Source organism: Amblyraja radiata, chromosome 2 (assembly GCF_010909765.2).
Source record: "Amblyraja radiata isolate CabotCenter1 chromosome 2, sAmbRad1.1.pri, whole genome shotgun sequence".
NCBI lineage: Eukaryota > Metazoa > Chordata > Chondrichthyes > Rajiformes > Rajidae > Amblyraja > Amblyraja radiata.
Window position 1 is genome coordinate 23,530,289 of NC_045957.1, and position 20,290 is coordinate 23,550,578.

The 20,290-nt window shown below is 49.0% G+C and overlaps 1 protein-coding gene across 4 annotated transcripts in view; it reads left to right on the forward strand.

Moving 5' to 3' along the window:
• Positions 1-297: 297 nt before the first annotated feature.
• Positions 298-20,290, forward strand: part of LOC116987285 (pituitary adenylate cyclase-activating polypeptide type I receptor-like) — a 74,871-nt gene continuing 54,878 nt past the window's right edge. For all 4 annotated transcript variants that reach the window (XM_033043185.1, XM_033043193.1, XM_033043205.1 and 1 more), the window contains exons 1-2: positions 298-899; positions 18,669-18,753. In XM_033043185.1, the coding sequence (XP_032899076.1) occupies positions 861-899; positions 18,669-18,753 (124 nt within the window). In that variant the 5' untranslated portion in view covers positions 298-860. The remainder of the gene's footprint in view (positions 900-18,668; positions 18,754-20,290) is intronic.

A 20,290-nucleotide genomic window follows, 5' to 3' on the forward strand; every position in this document is an offset into this window, starting at 1 on the left:
TTTAGTGTACATGCATTGGATTGCCACTCTTACTGCCGATCCATCCCTCTCTCTCTCTGCCCCTTTTTAAACCGCCCCCTTTCCTTTCATACCCCCATCTTTCTCTCAGCCTCTTTTCATCATTCCCCCTCGGGTTCCCCCACATCTTTTTTCCACTCTCCCTCTCCCTCTCTCTCTCCTTCTCTCTCTCTCTCTCCACCCTCCCTCCTACCCTCCCCTTCCCTCTCCCCCTCTCCCTCTCCTCTTCTTTTCCTCAACCCCTCTCCTTCCCTCTCCCCCTCCCTCTCTCCCTCTCTCCCTCCCCGTCCCTCTCCCACAAAGTTCAGTGCATCCCTATTTTTTGTGCAGCTGCAGAATCGGGGGGGAAAGGCAGGCTTATTAAATGCATTTAATGAGACAGTGTTTGCATCAGTATTTGCAATAGTCATTCAGAACCACTCACTAATTTCCAGCCACATCTCCAAATAACTCCTCCTCTTTCAAACGCTGGTGCTGTATTTTTGCTTCATTCTGCAGCAGCTCTTTGCTCTGTGTGTTTTCTTTCTCTCTCTCTCTCCCCCCACACCACCTCCTCCTCCTTGATTTTTTTCCCAATTTACAATTTTGTTGATCTTTTTAATTTTCTTCCCACCTCCCCCACCCCCTCCAGTACCACAGAGAATGTCGCGGGGTCTGTGAAAGGGTCAGAAATGTGGCCACATCTCGCTCCAGGAGCAACGGGCTTCAGCAATGTCATCTACCTGACTGGAATATAAAGTCGCTTTTCTCTCTCTCTCTCTCTCTCTCTCTCTCTCTCTCTCGCCCTCTCTCTCGCTCTCTCTCTCTGCTGATTTCAAGTGGTCTTCTTGCAGATAGACATCATGAATACCTGGCTGATCGTTGCGGTTCTGCTGCCTCTGGTAAGGATGAACTTGAAGGGTTATTTAATTCTCCCTCTCCCCTCTTCTCGCCTCTCCCCCCCCCCTCATTTCCTTCGCTCCTGCTCCCCTCTTCCCCCCTTCCGTCCCCCACACCCTATTCCCCGCATCTCTCCCCTGCTCCCTACCCCACACCCTCCTCTCACCCCGCTCTTCCCCTCCTCCCTCCCTCCCCCCATCCTCTCCTCACCGGCACTCCACCCCCCTCCTCCCCTCTCCTCCTCGCCCCCTCTCCCCAACACCCCTTCAACTCTCCTCAACCTACTGCCCTCTCCTCCCCCTTCTCTCCACTGCACACCCCTTCCCCTCCTCAATTTTTCTCGCCCCCCCTCATTCCCCCCTCCTCCTTCCTCCCCACCTTCCTTCCCACAACCCCCCTCCTCCTACTTCCGACCCCCCCTCCTCCCACTACCCCCTCCCCACCACTCCTCCTCCTCCTTATCTCCATCCCACCTCCTTTCTTCATCCCACTTCTCCCTACCTTCTCCCCTCCTCCCTCTCTCTCCCTCTCGCTCCCTCTCTCCCTCTCTTTCCTTCTCTCTCCCTCTCCCTCTCCCGCTCCCATCCTCCCTATCCCTCTCTCCCCTTCTCTCCCTCTCCCCCTTTCCCCCCCTCTCTCCCTCTCTCCCCTTCTCTCCCTCTCCCCCTTTTCCCCCCTCTCTCCCTCTCTCCCTCCCCCCCCTCTCCCCCTCGCCCCCCCCTCCTCCCCCCCCCCCCCATTCTTCCCCCCCCCGCCCGGATGCCACCTCAGGTTAAATCAGTGCCACTTAATTAAACACAACTTGCACTTAATGCGCTTGCTAAATTATGAATGAACGTTGTGCCTCAACGCCAAATAATTGAGCAAGCAAGGGACTGCAAGTATTTGAATAAACGCTGTCATTATTTACAGCCAGCTGCATTTTTACAATCCTTACGGCAGAGTGAAATGTATATATATCCAGCATCAAAGTGAGATGTGCGGGACAGTGTTTTCTTTCAAGGCAAATGGGTGGTGGGTGCGTGGAGCACACTGCCAGGGGTGGTGGTGGAGGCAGATACGACCGTGGTGTTTTAAGAGGCTTTTAGATAGGCACGTGGATATGCTGGGAATGGAGGAAAATGGCAGATAAGAGATAGTCTCGGTATCATGTTTGGCACAGACAAGGCGGGCCGAAGGGTCTGTTCCTGTGCTGTACTGTTCTATGTTCTGTTTTCTTTAACACAGAGGGTGGTGGGGGCCGAGAACGTGCTGCCAGGGGTGATGGTGGAGATAGATATGATAGTGGTGTTTAAGAGGCTTTTAGATAGACACGTATATGCAGGGAATGGGAGGATGTGGATCACGTGCAGGCAAGAGAGACAAGAGAGTTTTATCAACATAAGTCCCAGGTAGGTCAATGAAATTATTACTTGCAGCAGCACAACAGAATATGTAAACATCTATATTACTAAAAGTCTGTTCTTGACCGGTTTTGGCGATCTGTGCTGCGATTTCCGAGAGAACGCCGCCACCTACGGCCGTCATTTTTGGCCACCTCGCTCAGAGCCCCCCTCCGCCGCATGTGTGCCGAGGATTTTTCCAGTCGGTGAAAAATGACAGAGATATTAATGATTTTACAAAATTCCCCATTCTCACTGCTGCCCCCGCTGGCGGCAGGGGGGATGGACTATAAAACCAGGAAGTGGTGTGCCTCAATTAGTCTGCAAGCTGGAGGAAGGCAGAGGGTCACGTTTCTCTGAGCTGTGAATAACATTGAACACATGTCCACACAACTGTGAGTAAGTACCCTTAATATGGTTTGAAAATGAAAATATGGTTAAAGTAAAAAAGCACTGCCTGCAAATGGTTGTTTGGGGGGTTTGGGTTGAAATAAAAAGGCACTCTCGCTCCCCCCTTCTCCCCTCCCCCCCCCCCCTCTCCTCTATTCCCCCCCCTCCTCTCCCCCCTCTCCTCTCCCCCCCTCCTCTTCCCCCCCCCTCCTTCCTCTCCCCCCCTCCTCTCCCCCCTCTCCTTCCTCTCCCCCCTCTCCTTCCTCTCCCCCCTCTCCTTCCTCTCCCCCCCTCTCCTTCCTCTCCCCCCTCTCCTTCCTCCCCCCCTCTCCTCTCCCCCCTCTCTGCTCCCCCCTCTCCTCTCCCCCCCTCTCCTCTCTCCCCCTCCTCTTCCCCCCCTCTCCTTCCTCTTCCCCCCCTCTCCTTCCTCTCCCCCCCCCTCCTCTCCCCCCCTCCTCTCCTCTCCACTCCCCCCTCTCTCTCTCCCCTCTTTATCTCCCCCTCCTCCCCTCCAACCCCTCCCCCACCATCCCTCCCCTAAACTCCCCTCCCCTCCACACACCCCTACCCCCTTCCTTCCACCCTCCCTCCCCCTCCCTGCTCCCCACCTCTCCCCCTCCCCTCACCCCCCTCTCAGCACACCCCCTCCCCCCTCCTCTCCCCCCCTCTCTCTTTCTCCCCTCTTTTTCTCCCACTCCTCCCCTCCCCCACCGTTCCTTCCCTAAACCCCCCTCCCCTCCACACACCCCTACCTCCTTCCCTCCACCCTCCCTGCTCCCCACCTCTCCCTCTCCCCCTCCGCTCACCTCTCCCCCTCCCCTCACCTCTCCCCCTCCCCTCACCTCTCCCCCCCTCTCTCCCCCTCACTCTCACCCTCTCTCTCTCCTCCCCTCCACCCCCACCTTTCCCCTCTCACCCACCCTCCCTCTACTCCTCCTCGCCACCCCCTCTCCCTCTTGCCCCTCTCTCTGTGTCTCTGCCCCTTCTCTCTCTGCCCTCACTCTCTACCCCCCCCCCCCTTCTCTAGATGTGACTGCAAGTTGGGGGCTATGCATCAGTAGATAGGGTGGTTATGGGGTAAAAGGAGCAAATTAATAATATTAATATAATATCAAGGGGGGTAATTAGCGTGAGTGCGGGAGGGGGGATAGTTAGTGTGTGTGACGCTGCATGCCGCCTCCCCCCCCCCCACAACCGCATGTTGGGGGAACAGACCCAACGGGTCTGCACTTGGTCTAGTAATACTCTGTAATTCGGAAGAAGTGTCTCGACCTGAAACGTCATCCGTTCCTTCTCTCCAGAGATGCTGCCTGTCTCGCTGAGTTACTCCAGCTTTTTGCGTCTATCTTCGGTTTAAGCAGTTCCTTCTTACACATACTCGTTGTAAAGCCTGATGGTTGCAGGGAACAAGCTGCCCCTGAACCTGGACGTTACAGTTTTCAGGCTCCGACACCTTCTTTCTGATGGCAGGGGTGAAATGAGTGTGTGGCCAGGGTGGTGTGGGTCTCTGATGATACTGACTGCCTTTCTGAGGCAACGACTCTGGTAAATCCTTTAAACACACTGCCAGGTAGGTATGATAGTGATGTGTTCAAGATCGATAGGCACATGGATATGCAGGGAATGGAGGAATATTGATCACGTGCAGGCAGAGGTGGTTAGTTTAACTTGGCATCATGTTCGGCACGGACATTGTGGGTCGAAGGGCCTGTTCCTGTGCTGTTCTATGTTTTATACACCTCTGATGGTAATGGGCAATGTCATTGTCTCTCACTGGGATTGCTGTGTTTAATATCCCACTCAAATAAAGCCAACGTGCGGTTGGAATGGAGTGCCCCACTGTCGGACGCACAGTCTACGGACGAGAACGCTAATACAAAGGTCTGTCTGCTCTCTCAGAGGCTGCCAGTGGAGGTAGTTGAGGCAGCGACTACCTCTTTGGACAGGTACATGGATAGGAAAGGTTTAGAGGAATATGACCCAAATGAGGGCAGGTCGGACTAGTGTAGATGGAGCATCACGGTCGGTGTGGGCAGGTTGGGCCGAGGGGCCTGTTTCATGCTGATTCGCTCTATGGGTGGACAAAGAATCCTATTATCCCATGTGCAGGAATGGAGAGTGTATCTCAGTCTGAAGAAGGGTCTCGACCCGAAACGTCACCCATTCCTTCCATCCAGGGATGCTGCCTGGCCCGCTGAGTTACCCCAGCATTTTGTGTGTCTATCTTTGGTGTAAACCAGCATCTGCAGTTCCTTCCTACCCACAGTACCTAGCAGCTTGTGGTAAATCTCTTCTATTCCAGTCAAAGCCCCCCCCCTCACCTGTAACAGTGGTGCAGCTGGTAGATCCACGGCACCAGGGACCCGGGTTCGATCCTGACCTCGGCTGCTGTCTGTGTGTTGAGTTTGCACCTTCTCCCTGTGCGCCCATGGGTTTCCTCCGGGTGCTCCGGTTTCCTCCCACGTGCCAACGATCTGCGGGCTTGTATGTTAATTGGCTCTCTGTAAATTGCCGCTGGTGGTTATGGAGTGGATGGGGAAGTGGAATAACATAAAACAAACAAGGGGTGGCACGGTGGCGCAGCGGTAGAGTTGCTGCCTTACTGCGCTTGCAGCGCTGGAGACCCGTGTTTGATCCCGACTACGGGTGCTGTCTGTACGGAGTTTTACGTTCTACCCGTGACCACGTGGGTTTTTCTCCGAGATCTTCGGTTTCCTCCCACATTCCAAAGACGTACAGGTATGTAGGTTAATTGGCTTGGTAAATGTGAAAATTATCCCTAGTGTGTGTAGGGTAGTGTTGATGTGCGGGGATCGCTGGTCGGCACGAACTCGGTGGGCCGAAAGGCCTGTTTCAGCGCTGTATCTCTAAACTAAACTAAACTAAACTAAACTAAAGTGTGCATGGCTTATTGATGGTCAGTGTGGACTCGGTGGGCCGGGAGGCCATTTTTCTACAATTTTATCGAAGCCGATCAACCTACAAACCTGCACGTCTTTGGAGTGTGGGAGGAAACCGGCGCACCCGGAGAAAACCCACGCAGTTACAGGGAGAACATCCAAATTCCGTAGAGACAGCACCTGTAGCCAGGATTGAACCCAGGTCTCTGGCACTGTCAAGGTAGCAACTCTGCCACTGCAGCACCGTGTGCCCTGATCTACATCCTGTGGTAAACATTAATATTCATCTCCACTGTCCACGATACTACAGACTTTGGTTTGATCTGCAAATTTACTACATTGGGAGCTAGGATGAGAGTGAAGGGAGATGAGAAAGTGAGAGTTTCCTTTCTGCCGCATGGAAGGAGTGGTAAGCTATCGGGCCACAGCAATGGTGGGGTCACTGCCTCAAGTGGCAAATGGAACAGTGAGATGGGAGCGTGGAGATTTTTTGTTTAGTTTAGTTCAGAGCACGGAAACGGGTCCATCCGCCAACCAAGTCCGTGCCAACCATGATCACATCGTACACTAGCACCACCCCACACACACGAGGGACAATTGACAATTTTAACGAAGCCAATTAACCTACAAGCCTGTACATCTTTGCAGTATGGAAGGAAATCGGACCACCCGGAGCAAACCCACATGGTCACTGGGAGAACGTGCAAACTCCACACACAGACGCCACCTGAGGTCAGGATCGCACCCCAGTCTCTGGTGCTGTGAGGCAGCAGCTCTACCCGCTGTGCCAGTGCGCTGCCCTCAGCGAGATTGCAGGGCACTGTTGGATCCAGCTGCTGCCAAAGGCAACGGAAAGCAATTATTATGTTTTGTGCAGCACAGAAGTTTCTGAGTCACAATAGCTGGGGCTGCGTTGTGCAAAACTAATAGCACTGTGTGGAGCTGAAAGATCTAATCCCAGCAGGTGGGGTGGCAGTGAATTAATCCCTCAATTGGGGAGGAGAGGCCATAAGACCAAAATATTCTGGGGTAGAATTAGGCCATTCGGCCCATCGAGTCTATTCTGCCATTCAATCATGGCTGATCTATTTTTCCCACACAACATCATTCTCCTTTGACACCCTTACTGATTAAGAACCTATCAATCTCCGCTTTAAAAGGGGGGGAAAGGTTTAATAGGAACCTGAGGGGCAACTTATATTTAGATATAAGGTGGTGGGTGTATGGAAAAAGCTGCCGGAGGAGGTAGGTGAGGCAGGTACTATCCCAACGTTTTAAAAGCCTTTCAGACAGTTACATGGATAGGATAGGTTTAGAGGGATATGGGACAAATACAGGCAGGTGGGACTAGTGTAGATGGATATGTTGGTCAGTGTGGGCATGTCAGCATGGGCATGTTGGACAAAGGACCTCTTTCCACACTGTATGAATCTATAACTAAAAATCCACAGCCGTCTGAGGCAATGAATTCCATATATTCACCACCCTCTGGCTAAAGAAATTCCTCCTCATCTCCTTTTTGAAGGTACGTCCTTTTATTCTGAAGCTGTGCCCCAGTCTGGTCCTAGACTCTCCCACTAGTGGGAACATCCTCTCCAGGTCCACTCTATCCGGGTCATTCATTATCCAGTAGGTTTCAATGAGATCCCCCTCATCTAAAGCGAGTACAGGCCCAGAGCCTTCAAATGCACCTCATACATTAACCGAGAGGGGAGAAGGTCATTTGGAGGGTGGGGGGTAGTTAATGTCCCTCACAATGCACGGGTCCAGAGCTTTCTAAAAGTGGTAAGACAAGTAGATCGAGTGGTGCAGGAGGCGTATGGCATGCTTGCCTTCAACAGTAGGGGCATTGGGTATCAGAGTCAGGAACCCGTGATGCAGCTTTATATAAAACAATTGCTTAGGCCTAATTTGGAGTATTGTGTGCAGTTCTGATCGCCCCTTTGCAGCAAGGATGTGGAGGCTTTAGATAGGGCATAGCAGAGGTTTACCAGAATGCTAAAAAGGACACAAATTGTTGGAGTAACCCAGCAGGACAGGCAGTATCTCTGAAGAACATGGATAGTCAACATAGAACATAGGTAGGACATAGAACAGTACAGCACAGGAACGGGCCCTTCGGCCCACAATGCTTGTACTGAGCTTGATGTCGTTAAACTAATCTCAGCAGCCTGTACATGATCCGTATCCTTCTATTCCTTGCAATTCCATGTGCCTGTCTAAAAGTCTCTTGAACGCCACTATCGTATCTGCCTCACCTCCACCCCTGGCATGGAGTTCCAGGCCCTCACCACCCTCTGTGTAAAGATTTGTCCCGCGCATCTCAATTAAACTGTCCCCCTCTCACCTTATAGCTTTGCCCTTTAGTGCTGGACATTTCCACCCTAGGGAAAAGGTTCTGACTGTCTATCCTATCTCTGCCTTCCATCATTTTATATATCTATCGTCTTCCCTCAACCTCCGCCATTTGGTCTCAGGAGGGGCAGTGAGACTGTATGTAAGTCTGTTTGTAACTGATGTCAGCAGTAATGTCAAAGCAAAGCCACGGGTGGACTGCACTAACGTTGATTCATCGGATAGCTTCACTCTGCTTGAATGTTAATCAGATGGGTGTGCGGAGATATTATCACAAAAATAGCCATTGCAGATTCGGAGGAAATCAATGCTTCAGGTGGGAATCTTCCACCTTCGATCCTGGAGTTATACTCTGCAAAATAAATGGGGTCATAGTCATAGGGCCATACAGCACGAACACAGGCCCTTCGGCCCGCAGAGTGGGGGGAGATTTAATAGGAACCAAGGGGCAACTGTTTCATTAAAGGGTGGTGGGTATGCAGGGGAGCGAGCTGCAGGGGACGGCACGGTGGCGCAGCGGTAGAGTTGCTGCCTTACAGCACCAGAGACCCGGGTACGGGTGCTGTCTGTACAGAGTTTGCGTAACTGCGTGGATTTTCTCTGGTTCCCTCCCACACTCCAAAGACGTGCTGGCTTGTAGAGATTAATTGGTAAAATTGTAAAATTGTCCCTAGTGTGGAGGATAGCGATCACTAGTCGGTGCGGACACGGTGGGCCAAAGGGATGTCTCCGTGCTGTATCTGAAAACATATGGAAAGGTACATGGATAGGAAATATTCACTGGGATGTTACCTGTTACCTGTGCTTGTGGGTTGAGTTATACAGAGAGGTTCGATAGACTCTGAGTTTTTTCTTTGGAGAGTAGGAAGCTAAGGGATGAGGGCTTAGAAGGATATAGGCCAAATGCAGGCCGATGGGACGGGTGTAGATGGGGCATTTTGATCAGTGTGGGCAAGGTGAGGGAAGGCAGCCAGTAAAAAGAGTTGAGGTAGAGGTGAGATGGAAAGAAGGTGAGGGTGAGATGATGGCTGATATAAAATGATGAGGGGCATAGATAGGGTAGCCAGTCACAACCTTTTCCCCAGGGTGGAAATGACCAACACTAGAGGGCATAGCTTTAAGGTGAGATGCGGAAAGTTCAGTGGAGATGTGCGGGGCAAATCATTTTACACTGAGAGTGGTGGGGGCCTGGAACGCATAGCCAGGGGTGGTCATGGAAGCAGACACCATAGTGGCGTTAAGGAGGCTTTTAGACAGGCACATGGATATGGAGGGGTTGGAGGGATTTGAATGATGTGCAGATAGATGGTCTTGGCATAATGTACGGCACAGACATAGAAACATGGAAACATAGAAAATAGGTACAGGAGTAGGCCATTCGGCCCTTCGAGCCTGCACCGCCATTCAATATGATCATGGCTGATCATCCAACTCAGTATCCCATCCCTGCCTTCTCTCCATACCCCATGATCCCTTTAGCCATAAGGGCCACATCTAACTCCCTCTTAAATATAGCCAATGAACTGGCCTCAACTACCTTCTGTGGCAGAGAATTCCACAGATTCACCACCCTCTGTGTAAAAAATGATTTTCTCATCTCGGTCCTAAAAGACTTCCCTCATTGTGGGTTGAAGTGCCTATCCCTGTGCTGTACTGTTTTATGTCCTATCAACTCGTATATCTATGTAATGTGGGATGAATCCACAGCAGCCAGTGGAAGTCGACGCAGTCACAAGGAGAACGTGCAAACTCCACACAGACAGCAGCCGAGCACAGGATTGAGCCCGGGTCACTGGGGCTGTGAGGCTGCGGCTTTGCCAGCTACGCCTCTGTGGGATAAATGGGATCCTCCCTTCCTTCCATCTGAGCTATGCCGAGTCCATACTGTGGAAAGCTGGCATCAGTTGGGCTGAAGGGTTTCATTCATTTAAAGGCAACAAGGTAATAACACCAGCATTGAGCCTTCTGAATTTGTCGAAGATTTGCAGCATCCTCCACAGCAATTACAACAAACGTGGTTTAACCAAATGTGGTCATCTTTCCCAAAACATTCGAGGTAGAATCCCCACTAACCTTCCTGCATCACGGCATCACATAGCACAGTACAGCACAGGAAAAGGCCCTTCGGCCCACAATGTCTGTTCCCAACCCTTCTTCCTCCTTCTCCCTGTTCCCATCCAGCAGAAGGTACAGAAGCTTGAAAGTGTGCACCAGCAGACCCAGGAACAGCTTCTTCCCCTCTGTTATCAATCCTTCCATAAGCTAGGCTACCGTCCGATTCACCTCTACCCCATTGCGGACATTGGACTTTGTCTATGGAACTGAGTTACTACAATGCTGAGAACTATATTCTGAACTCTGTTTCTTCCCCTTTGCTCTATCCATTCTCCAATCCGCCTAGTACTGGCTAGGCTGTGTCTTGCCTTCCTCTCTTCCTGCTTTCTTCCCCTTCCCTCACCACAATCGGTCTGAAGAAGGATCCCGAACCAAAACGGCACCCATCCATGTTCTCCAGAGATGCTGCCTGACCCACTTACTCCAGAACATTATGTATTTTATTGTATTTGAGTTTGACTTGATTGTATGTTATTTCATGCATGCAAAACAGTTTCACTGTACCTCAGTACATGTGACAATAATAAACCTAAACACGATGCTATGTTAAACTAATCTCTGCTCGCACATGATCCATATTTCTCCATTCCCTGCATGTCCATGTGCCTATCTAAAAACCTCTTAAATGCTACAATTGTATCTGCCTCCAGCACCACCCCTGACATGTTCCAGGCCCCCACCATAGAAACATAGAAAATAGGTGCAGGAGGAGGCCGTTCGGCCCTTCGAGCCAGCACCGCCATTCATTGTGATCATGGCTGATCGTCCCCTATCAATAACCCATGTCTGCCTTCTCCCCATATCCTTGACTCCACTTGCCCCTAGAGCTCTATCTAACTCTCTCTTAAATCCATCCAGTGATTTGGCCTCTGTGGCAGGGAATTCCATAAATTCATAACTCTCTGGGTAAAAAAGTTTTTTCCCACCTCAGTCTTAAATGACCTCCCCTTTATTCTAAGACTGTGGCCCCTGGTTCTGGACTCGCCCAACATTGGGAACATTTTTCCTGCATCTAGCTTGTCCAGTCCTTTTATAATTTTATATGGTTCTATAAGATCTCCCCTCATCCTTCTAAACTCCAGTGAATACGAGCCTAGTCTTTTCAATCTATCCTCATATGACAGTCCCGCCATCCCAGAGATCAATCTCGTGAACCTACGCTGCACTGCCTCAATCACAAGGATGTCCTTCCTCAAATTAGGAGACCAAAACTGTACACAATACTCCAGATGTGGTCTCACCAGAGCCCTATACAACTGCAGAAGAACCTCTTTACTCCTATACTGAAATCCTCTTGTTATGAAGGCCAACATTCCATTAGCTTTCTACACTGCCTGCTGTACCTGCACACCAACTTTCAGTGACCGGTGTACAAGGACACCCAGGTCTCGCTGTACCTCCCCCTTACCTAACCTAACCCCATTGAGATAATAATCTGCCCCCTCGCTTTTGCCACCAAAGTGGATAACCTCACATTTATCTATATTATACTGCATCTATCACGCATCTGCCCACTCACTCAACCTGTCCAGGTCACCCTGCAACCTCCTAACATCCTCTTCACAGTTCACACTGCCACCCAGCTTTGTGTCATCCACAAACTTGCTAGTGTTGCTCCTAATTCCCTCTTCCAAATCATTAATATATATGGTAAACAGTTGCGGCCCCAACATCGAGCCTTGCGGCACTCCACTCGCCACTGCCTGCCATTCTGAAAAGGACCCGTTCACTCCTGCTCTTTGCTTCCGGTCTGTCAACCAATTTTCTATCCATGTCAACATCCTACCCCCTTATCAAAGGCTTTCTGAAAGTCTAGATACACTACATCCACTGGCACCGCTTCATCCATTTTACTTGTCACATCCTCAAAAAATTCCAGAAGATTAGTCAAGCATGATTTCCCTTTCATAAATCCATATTGACTTGGACTAATCCTTTTACTGCTATCCAAATGCCCCATTATTACCTCTTTAATAATTGACTCCAGCATCTTTCCCACCACCGAAGTCAGGCTAACTGGTCTGTAATTCCCCGTTTTCTCTCTCGCTCCTTTCTTGAAAAGTGGGGTAACATTAGCTATCCTCCAATCCACAGGAACTGATCCTGAATCTATTGAACATTGGAAAATGATCACCAATGCGTCCACTATTTCTAGAGCCACCTCCCTGAGGACCCTGGGATGCAGACCATCAGGCCCAGAGGATTTATCTTCCTTCAGTCCCATTAGTCTACCCAATAGTATTTGTGTGTGTAAAGTACCACTTTGTGTGTGTAAAAAATAACTTACCCTGCACAGCTCCTTTAAACTTTGTCCTTTCACCTTAAAGTGTGTTCTCTACTCTTTGATATTTCCACCCTGGGGAAAAAAGGTTCAGACTGTCCACCCTATCTTTACCTCTCATCATTTATTATATTTCTCTTGGGTCTCCCCTCAACACCGATGTTCCAGATGAAACATCCAAGTTTGTCCAACTTTTCCTTATAGCTAATTCCCTCGAAGCCAAGCAACGTTCTGGCAAACCTCTCCCCCTAAGTCTCCACATCCTTCCTTTAATGGGGCGACCAGAACTGCACACAATATCCAAATGCAGCCTAACCCAAGCACTCCGGCCACAGTAGGGCTGTCGAGAACGGCATGGCATTGAGAATTCAATTCAATTCTCGCTTACAGAGTGCCATAGGCAAAGGATTTGACAAAGGAGAATGACAATGTGAATTGAATTCAATTTTCCAGTACGCTGGTTATCATCAGGCAGGGGAAAGAGATTGTTGTTTGCAAGGTGATCCATAGGTTAGTGTTTTTTATTAAGGCAGGGACACACAGACACGGTTGTAATTCTTACACCTCATGAAGCAAAGCTGCTAATAATTGCAAAACCAATTTTCAGAGTTCAAAAGGTATTGGGCCCAAAATTGTTCAGCCGTGCAAACAAGACTTGCATTTCTACGGCGCCTCCAACTACTAATGAAAAAATGACGTTGCCTTTCAAACTCAAATAGATGGCATGGGCTTTAGAGCGAGAAGGGCAAAGTATAAAGGAGATGTGCGAGACAAGTTATTTTACACAGAAGGTGGTGGGGGCCTGGAACGTTGCTGCCAACAGTGATGGTGGAGGCAAATACAATAGTGACCGTTTTAGTGCAAAGTGCAAAGCCCGCAATGAGGTAGGTTGGAAGATTGAGGGAGATCCGTTCGGTGGTCTGCTAACAGCAGGGAAGAAGCTGTTCCTGAATCTGGTGGCGCGTGCTTACAAGCTTTTGATCTTCTGCCTGACGGGAGAGGGGAGAAGAGGGGATGACCGGGGTGTGCATAGGCTTGACTATGTTTGCCGCGTTCCCGAGTCAATGTGAAGTGTAGATGGAGTTGATGGTGGGGAGTCCGGTCCGTGTGATGGACTGGGCTACGTCGGTAAAATCTCTGCGATTTCCCGGCGGTCTTGGGCAGAGCTGTTGCCAATGGGATGTTTTCTCTGGCGCATCTATAGAAGTTGGCAAGAGTCGTTGGCTGTTGGTTGAATGTTGTAAACACTCAGCAGGTCAGTCAGCATCTGTGAACATTTAACATTTTGGGTCGTAGATCGTTTGACCAGTTCTGACAAAGGGTTTCTCTCTCCACAGATGCCGCCTGACCTGCTGAGTGTATCCAGCAGTTTCTGTTTTGATTTTGGATTTTGGGCATCAGCAGTGTTATTTAGAACATAATACATAGAACTACAGTGCATGAACAGGCCCCTCACCCCTCAATGTCCACGCCAAATATGATGCCAAGTTAAACTGATCTCATCCACCTGCACATGATCCGTATCCCTCCATTCTCTGCATATCCATGTGCTTATCTAAAAGCTTCTTTAATGCCATGATCGTATCTGCCTCCTCCATCACCCCTGGCAAAGGGCTCCAGGCACCCACCACTCTCAGTCTAAGGCGGTATCTCTGGAGAACATGGATGGGTGATGTTTTGGGTCCAGACCTTTCTTTTGACTGAGATTAGGCAACTGCGTTATCCTATCAACCACTAGAGAGCGATTCTGAGCTACCAACTACCTCACTGGAGATCTATCTTTAATTGGATCCTAATGGACTCTACCTTGTACTAAACGTTATTCCCTTTATCCTGTATCTGTACATAGCGGATGGATCGATTGTGATGATGTATGACTGATTAGTACACGACAACAAAACCTTCCACTGTACGTTTAACCAAACTAAACTAAACTAGATATCTGAAGTATTTGGGGCAACATGCAGGACAAAGGTTTTCACTGTACCCCAGTACACGTGACAATAATAAACAATAATAATAAACATGGAACTCATTGCTACAGAAGGCTGTGGAGGCCAGGTCAATTGATATTTTTAGGGCAGAGATTGATTCAGAGATTCCTGATTCTTGATTAGTGAGGGTGTCAGGGGTTATGGGAAGAAGGCAGTGCAATGGGGTTGAGAAGGAAAGGTAGATCAGCCATGATTGAATGGCGGAGTAGACTCGATGGGCCGAATGGCCAAATTCTGCTCCTATTACTTATGAACTTAAAGAAAAAACCTGAGCTTAAATTAAACGTAGCCATTACGAATGTTTAGAAATGATTGATGTGCATGAAATCTCAGCCACCTTGGACTTTACAGCCTCCACTTTCTCATTACTTAGAAAGCTTCTCCATTTTATTCTTATTGGATTCCAAATACCATTTGGCTGTGCTGTAGATTGTGATTAGCCAGGGATCCCCCCCCTCTCCAGCGACCTGTTAATAACCCTTTCCAATTGAGTGCTTCTGACTTCATTGCTCACGATGCTACCTCTCCTTGTGCCAATGTCAGTGTAGCTTAAGTGGTTTCTAACCCATCGTCCCGGTCATTTATTACAAGATGGATCGTAGCGGCTTCAAACCCATCGGTTCTCAGCCCTGAGCAGAAAACACGAACTGCTGGAGGAACTTAGTGGGCCAGGCAGGACAGCACGGTGGCGCAGCTGGTAAAGTCACTGCCTCATAGCACCAGATGCCCGGGGTTTGATCCTGACCTGGGTTTGCTGTCTGTGTGTGTTGTGTTTCTCCCTGTGACCGCGTGGGTTTTCTCCGGGTGCTCCGGTTTCCTCCCACATCCCAAAGACGTGCAGGCTTGTAGGTTAATCGGCCTCTGTAAATTGCCCCAAGTGTGCAGGGAGTGGATGAGAAAGTGGGATAACATAGAACTAGTGTGTTCAAAAGGGAACTGCAGATGCTGGAATATCGAAGGTACACAAAATTGCTGGAGGAACTCAGCGGGTGCAGCAGCATCTATGGAGCGAAGGAAATAGGCGACGTTTCGGGCCGAAACCCTTCTTCAGTCTGAAGAAGGGTTTCGGCCCGAAACGTCGCCTATTTCCTTCGCTCCATAGATGCTGCTGCACCCGCTGAGTTCCTCCAGCAATTTTGTGTACTTATAGAACTAGTGTGAATGGGTGATCGATGGTCAGCATGGACTTGGTGGGCCGAAGGGCCTGCTTCCACGGTGTGTCTCTAAACTAAACTAAACAAAGACTGTGGAGGGAAATGGACAGCCAACATCTGTCTGCCCATTATCTCCACAGATGCTGCCTGCCCCACTGAGTTCCTCCAGCACTTTGTCTTTTTGCTCAAGATGGCAGCATCCACAGTCTGTGTGTTCATTTCTGAGTGATATTGCTATCAATCCTGTCATGTGCACACACGGGTTTGCATGTGTGTGTGTTCATGTGTATGTACGTGTATGTATGTGTACACATGTGCCAGTGATATTGTTCATGTACTAATGATATAATGAGGGAGCATGTGTTGGAGTGTGTGCTTACACTGATTTTGTTAAGTGTGTGTGTACTCGTGTACTAGAACATAGACCAGTACGACACACTACAGGCTCTTCGGCCCACGGTGACCGCATGATGTCAAGACCAAATCTTATCTGCCTGCATGTAATCCATCTCCTTCCATTACCTGCATATCCATGAGCCTACCCAAAAGTCTCTTAAGCTGCCTCCACCACCCAGGCAGCATGTTCCAGGCACCCACCACCACTCTCTGTATAGAAACACTTGCCCTGCACATCTCCTTTAAACTTTGCCCCTTACACCTTTAAGATATGCCCTCTAGTATTAAATATTTCCTTCCTGGGAAAAAGGTTCTGAATGTCTACCGCTTCTAAGCTTCTCATAATGTTATGTACTTCCACCAGGTCTCCACTCAACCTCCAGCGTTCCAGAGAAAATAATCAAGTGTGGGATCGTTTATTTGCGTGTGTGGTGTGCATATGTCAGCATTATTGTAAACAAGGGTCTCCTCTTGACTACAAGTGTTATGGGCCTGCATTCATTTGAGCAAAGAAGATACAGAGTGCTGGAGTAACTCGGCAGGTCAAGGGCAGCATCTCTGGAGAACGTGGATGTGATGTTTCAGAAGAAAGGTCCTTCTTCAGAAGAACGTTTCAGAAGAGTGCATATGGAGAGGATGTTTCCACAAGTGGGAGAGTCGAGGACCAGAGGGCACAGCCTCAGAATAAAAGGACGTACCTTTGGAATGGAGATGAGAAGGAATTTCTTTAGCCAGGGGGTGGTGAACCTGTGGAATTCATTGCCACACACGACTGTGGAGACCAAGGGACAAGGGTTTTTTTTAAGGCGGAGACTAACAGATTATTGATTAGTCAGGGTGTCAGGGGTTACGGGGAAAAGACAGGAGAGTGGGGTTGAGTGGGAAAGATAGATCAGCCACAATAGAATGGTGGAGTTGTCTAGATGGGCCGAATGGCTTAATTCTGCTCCTATGACTTGTCAACTTGTGAACGTATAGAACGATGCAGGTTTCAGAAGAAAGTTTCAGAAGAACCTTTGAGTTGACGTTTCAGAAGAAGGGTTGACCTGAAACGTCACCTATCCATGTTCTTGAGAGATGCAGCCTGACCCACTTTACTCCAGCCCTGTCTTTTTTCTGTAAACCAGCAACCGCGCTTCCTTGTTTCTCCATTTGAGTAGCTCTGTGTGTGTATGAGCGAGTGTGAGTGTGAGTGTGTGCGAGTGTGAGAGTGTGCGTTTGTGAGTGTGCGAGTGTGAGTGTGTATATGTGGTGACTAAATACTACTGTGAACACATGCTTCCTCTGCCTTATGTGTTCTTGGGTGAGGATGCGTATAATAATTTCATGCCCCAGTTTCCTCTGGTGCCTGACTTTGTCATTCAGTCCCAGTGGATCAAGCATCAATAAATCTCATGATATTCAGATACCATTTGAAGTCCTGCCAGAGTTGTAGAGTCATAGAGTCACACAGCATGGAAACAGGCCCATCAGGCCAACTTGCCCACACCGACCAGCCTACACTAATCCCACCTGCCTGCGTTTGACGCATATCCCTCTAAACCTATCCTATCCATGTACCTGTCTAAATGTTTCTTAAACGTTGCAATAGTACTTGCCTCAAGTACCTGCTCTGGCAGCTTGTTCCATACACCCACCACCCTTGGAATACAAGAATACATCTTGACTTTAATCTTTTATTTTCAACCTCTTCTAGATTTATTCATTGTTTAATTGAAAGATACAACATGAAAACAGACCCTTCAGCCCACTGTGTCCATGCCGACCATCAATCACCCGTCCACACTAGTTCTATGTTATCCCCTCTTGCATCCACTCCCTACACAATAGGGGCAATTTATAGAGGGCCTACAAACCCACACTTTGGTCTCAACGCGAGTTGATTTAAACGTGCTATATACATAAATTTTACTTACTTACTTACTTACACATAGAAACATAGAAACATAGAAATTAGGTGCAGGAGTAGGCCATTCGGCCCTTCGAGCCTGCACCGCCATTCAATATGATCATGGCTGATCATCCAACTCAGTATCCTGTACCTGCCTTCTCTCCATACCCTCTGATCCCGTTAGCCACAAGGGCCACATCTAACTCCCTCTTAAATATAGCCAATGAACTGGCCTCAACTACCCTCTGTGGCAGAGAGTTCCAGAGATTCACCACTCTCTGTGTGAAAAAAGTTTTTCTCATCTCGGTTTTAAAGGATTTCCCCCTTATCCTTAAGCTGTGACCCTATCTTTGGGATGTGGGAGGAAACCAGAGAACCCGGAGGAAGCCCATGCGGTCACAGGGAAAACGTGCAAACACCCAATGTCAGGATGGAACCATAAGGCGGTAGAGTTGCTGCCTTACAGCAGCAAAGACGCTGGTTCGATCCTGACTACGGGTGCTGCCTGTATGTAGTTTGTACGTTCTTGCCGTAATGTGTGGGTTTTCTCTGGGTGCTCTGGTTTCCTCACACACTCCAAAGAAGTACAGGTTTGTAGGTTAATTCGGCACCAGTAAAAACATTGTAAGTTGTCCCTAGTGTGTAGGATAGTGCTAGTGTACGGGGTGATCGACGGTCGGCGCGGATTCGGGAGGCCGAAGGGCCTATTTTCGCGCTGTATCTCTAAAGTCTAATTCAGTTTTGTACAAAACACAAAGTGCTGGGGCAACTCAAGCGGGTCAGGCAGCATCTAGGGAGGGAGGAGGTTTTGGATTGGGACCCAGTTTCAGGATTGATGCTGGAACTTTGACCGATTCACCGATCTCGGCACGTTGACCTTCTGTCAACTTTTACACCTCTGCTTATCTTTCAGGCTGACGGCTTTCATCTGGAATGCATCCGACACGAAAGAGAGCGATGCATGAGCAAACTGAGAGAGGAAGATCAAACCGCCTTTGGTGAGTGTCTGCCCCTCAGCCATGTCTCCCTGTGACTGCGTGCGTTTCCTCCTGGTGCTCCGGTTTCCTTCCGGTTGACAGTGGGCAGAAGGGCCTGTTTCCACGCTGAATCTCTAAACTAAAAGCTTGGAGGGTGGCTAATATTGACCTCTATTTAAGAGGAAAGAAAAGCCTAGGAAACGTAGACCAGTAAGCCTAACATCTGTGGTAAGCAAGTAAGCAAGCACATGTGGAGAGGATTCGGAGAGATATGGTATACAATCATTTGGGGGTTGATTAGGGATAATCAGCATGGTTTTAGGTTAGTTTAGATATCTAGTGTGGAAACAGGCTCTTCAGCCCATTCTGCACATACCAGCGATCACCTGTACGCTAGTTCGATACGATACACTACGGACAATTTACAGAAGCCAATTAGCCAACAAATCCACATGTCTTTGGGGTGTGGGGGGGAACCCGAGCACCTGTGGAAAACCCACGAGGTCACAGGGAGCACATACAAACTCAATACAGACAATACCTGTAGCCAGGATCGAATCCGGGTCTCTGGCGCTGTGAGGCAGCCACTGTGCCTGCCTAAATTTGGAAAGACGGGATGATTTGGGAAAATCAGCATGGTTTTGTGCACGGGAAATTGTGTCTCACGAATTTGACGGAATTTTCTGAAGAAGTAACCAAGAAGGTTGACGAGGGCATGGCTATGGACTTCAACAAGGCCTTAGATAAGGTTCCGCATGGTAGGCTTCTCTGGAAGATTGGATCGCATTGAATGCAGGGGGAGTTAGTTAAATGGATGCAGAATTACCTTGATGATAAGCGGGTTATGGTGGGCAGTTGTTTATCAGACTGGAGATTTGTGACTAGTCGTGTGCCTCGGGGATTGGTGCTGAACCCATTGCTGTTTGTCAACAATTTCAACGATCTTGACGAGAACTGTTGAGTACAGACGTTGCGAGATCATGTTGCAGTTGTATCAGATGCTGGTGAGGCCACATTTTGAGTATCATGTTCAGTTTTGGGCACCATGTTATAGGAAAGATTTTGACAGCCTGGAAAAGGGTTTAGAGAAGAATTACAAGGATGTTGCCAGGACTTGACGGCCTGAGCTGTAGGGAGAGGTTGAGCAGACTAGGCCCCTATTCCTTGGAGCACAGGAGAATGAGCGGTTATCTTATAGAGATGTATAAAATCATGAGAGGAATAGATCGGGTAGACACACAGAGCCTCTTGCCCAAAATAGGGGAATCGACAACCAGAGGACATGGGTTTAAGGTGAGGGGGGAAACATTTAATAGGAACTGAGGGGTAACTTTTCACACAAAGGGTGAAGGGTGTATGAAACGAAGCTGCCAGAGGAGGTAGTTGAGGCAGTTACTATCGTAACGTTTAAGCAACATTTAGACGGGTACATGGATAGGATAGGTTTAGACAGATATGGGCCAAATGCAGACAGGTCAGACTAGTGTTGATGGGACATGTTGGCCAGTGTGGCAAGTTGGGCCGAAGTGCTTGTTTCCATGCTGCAAGACTATGACAC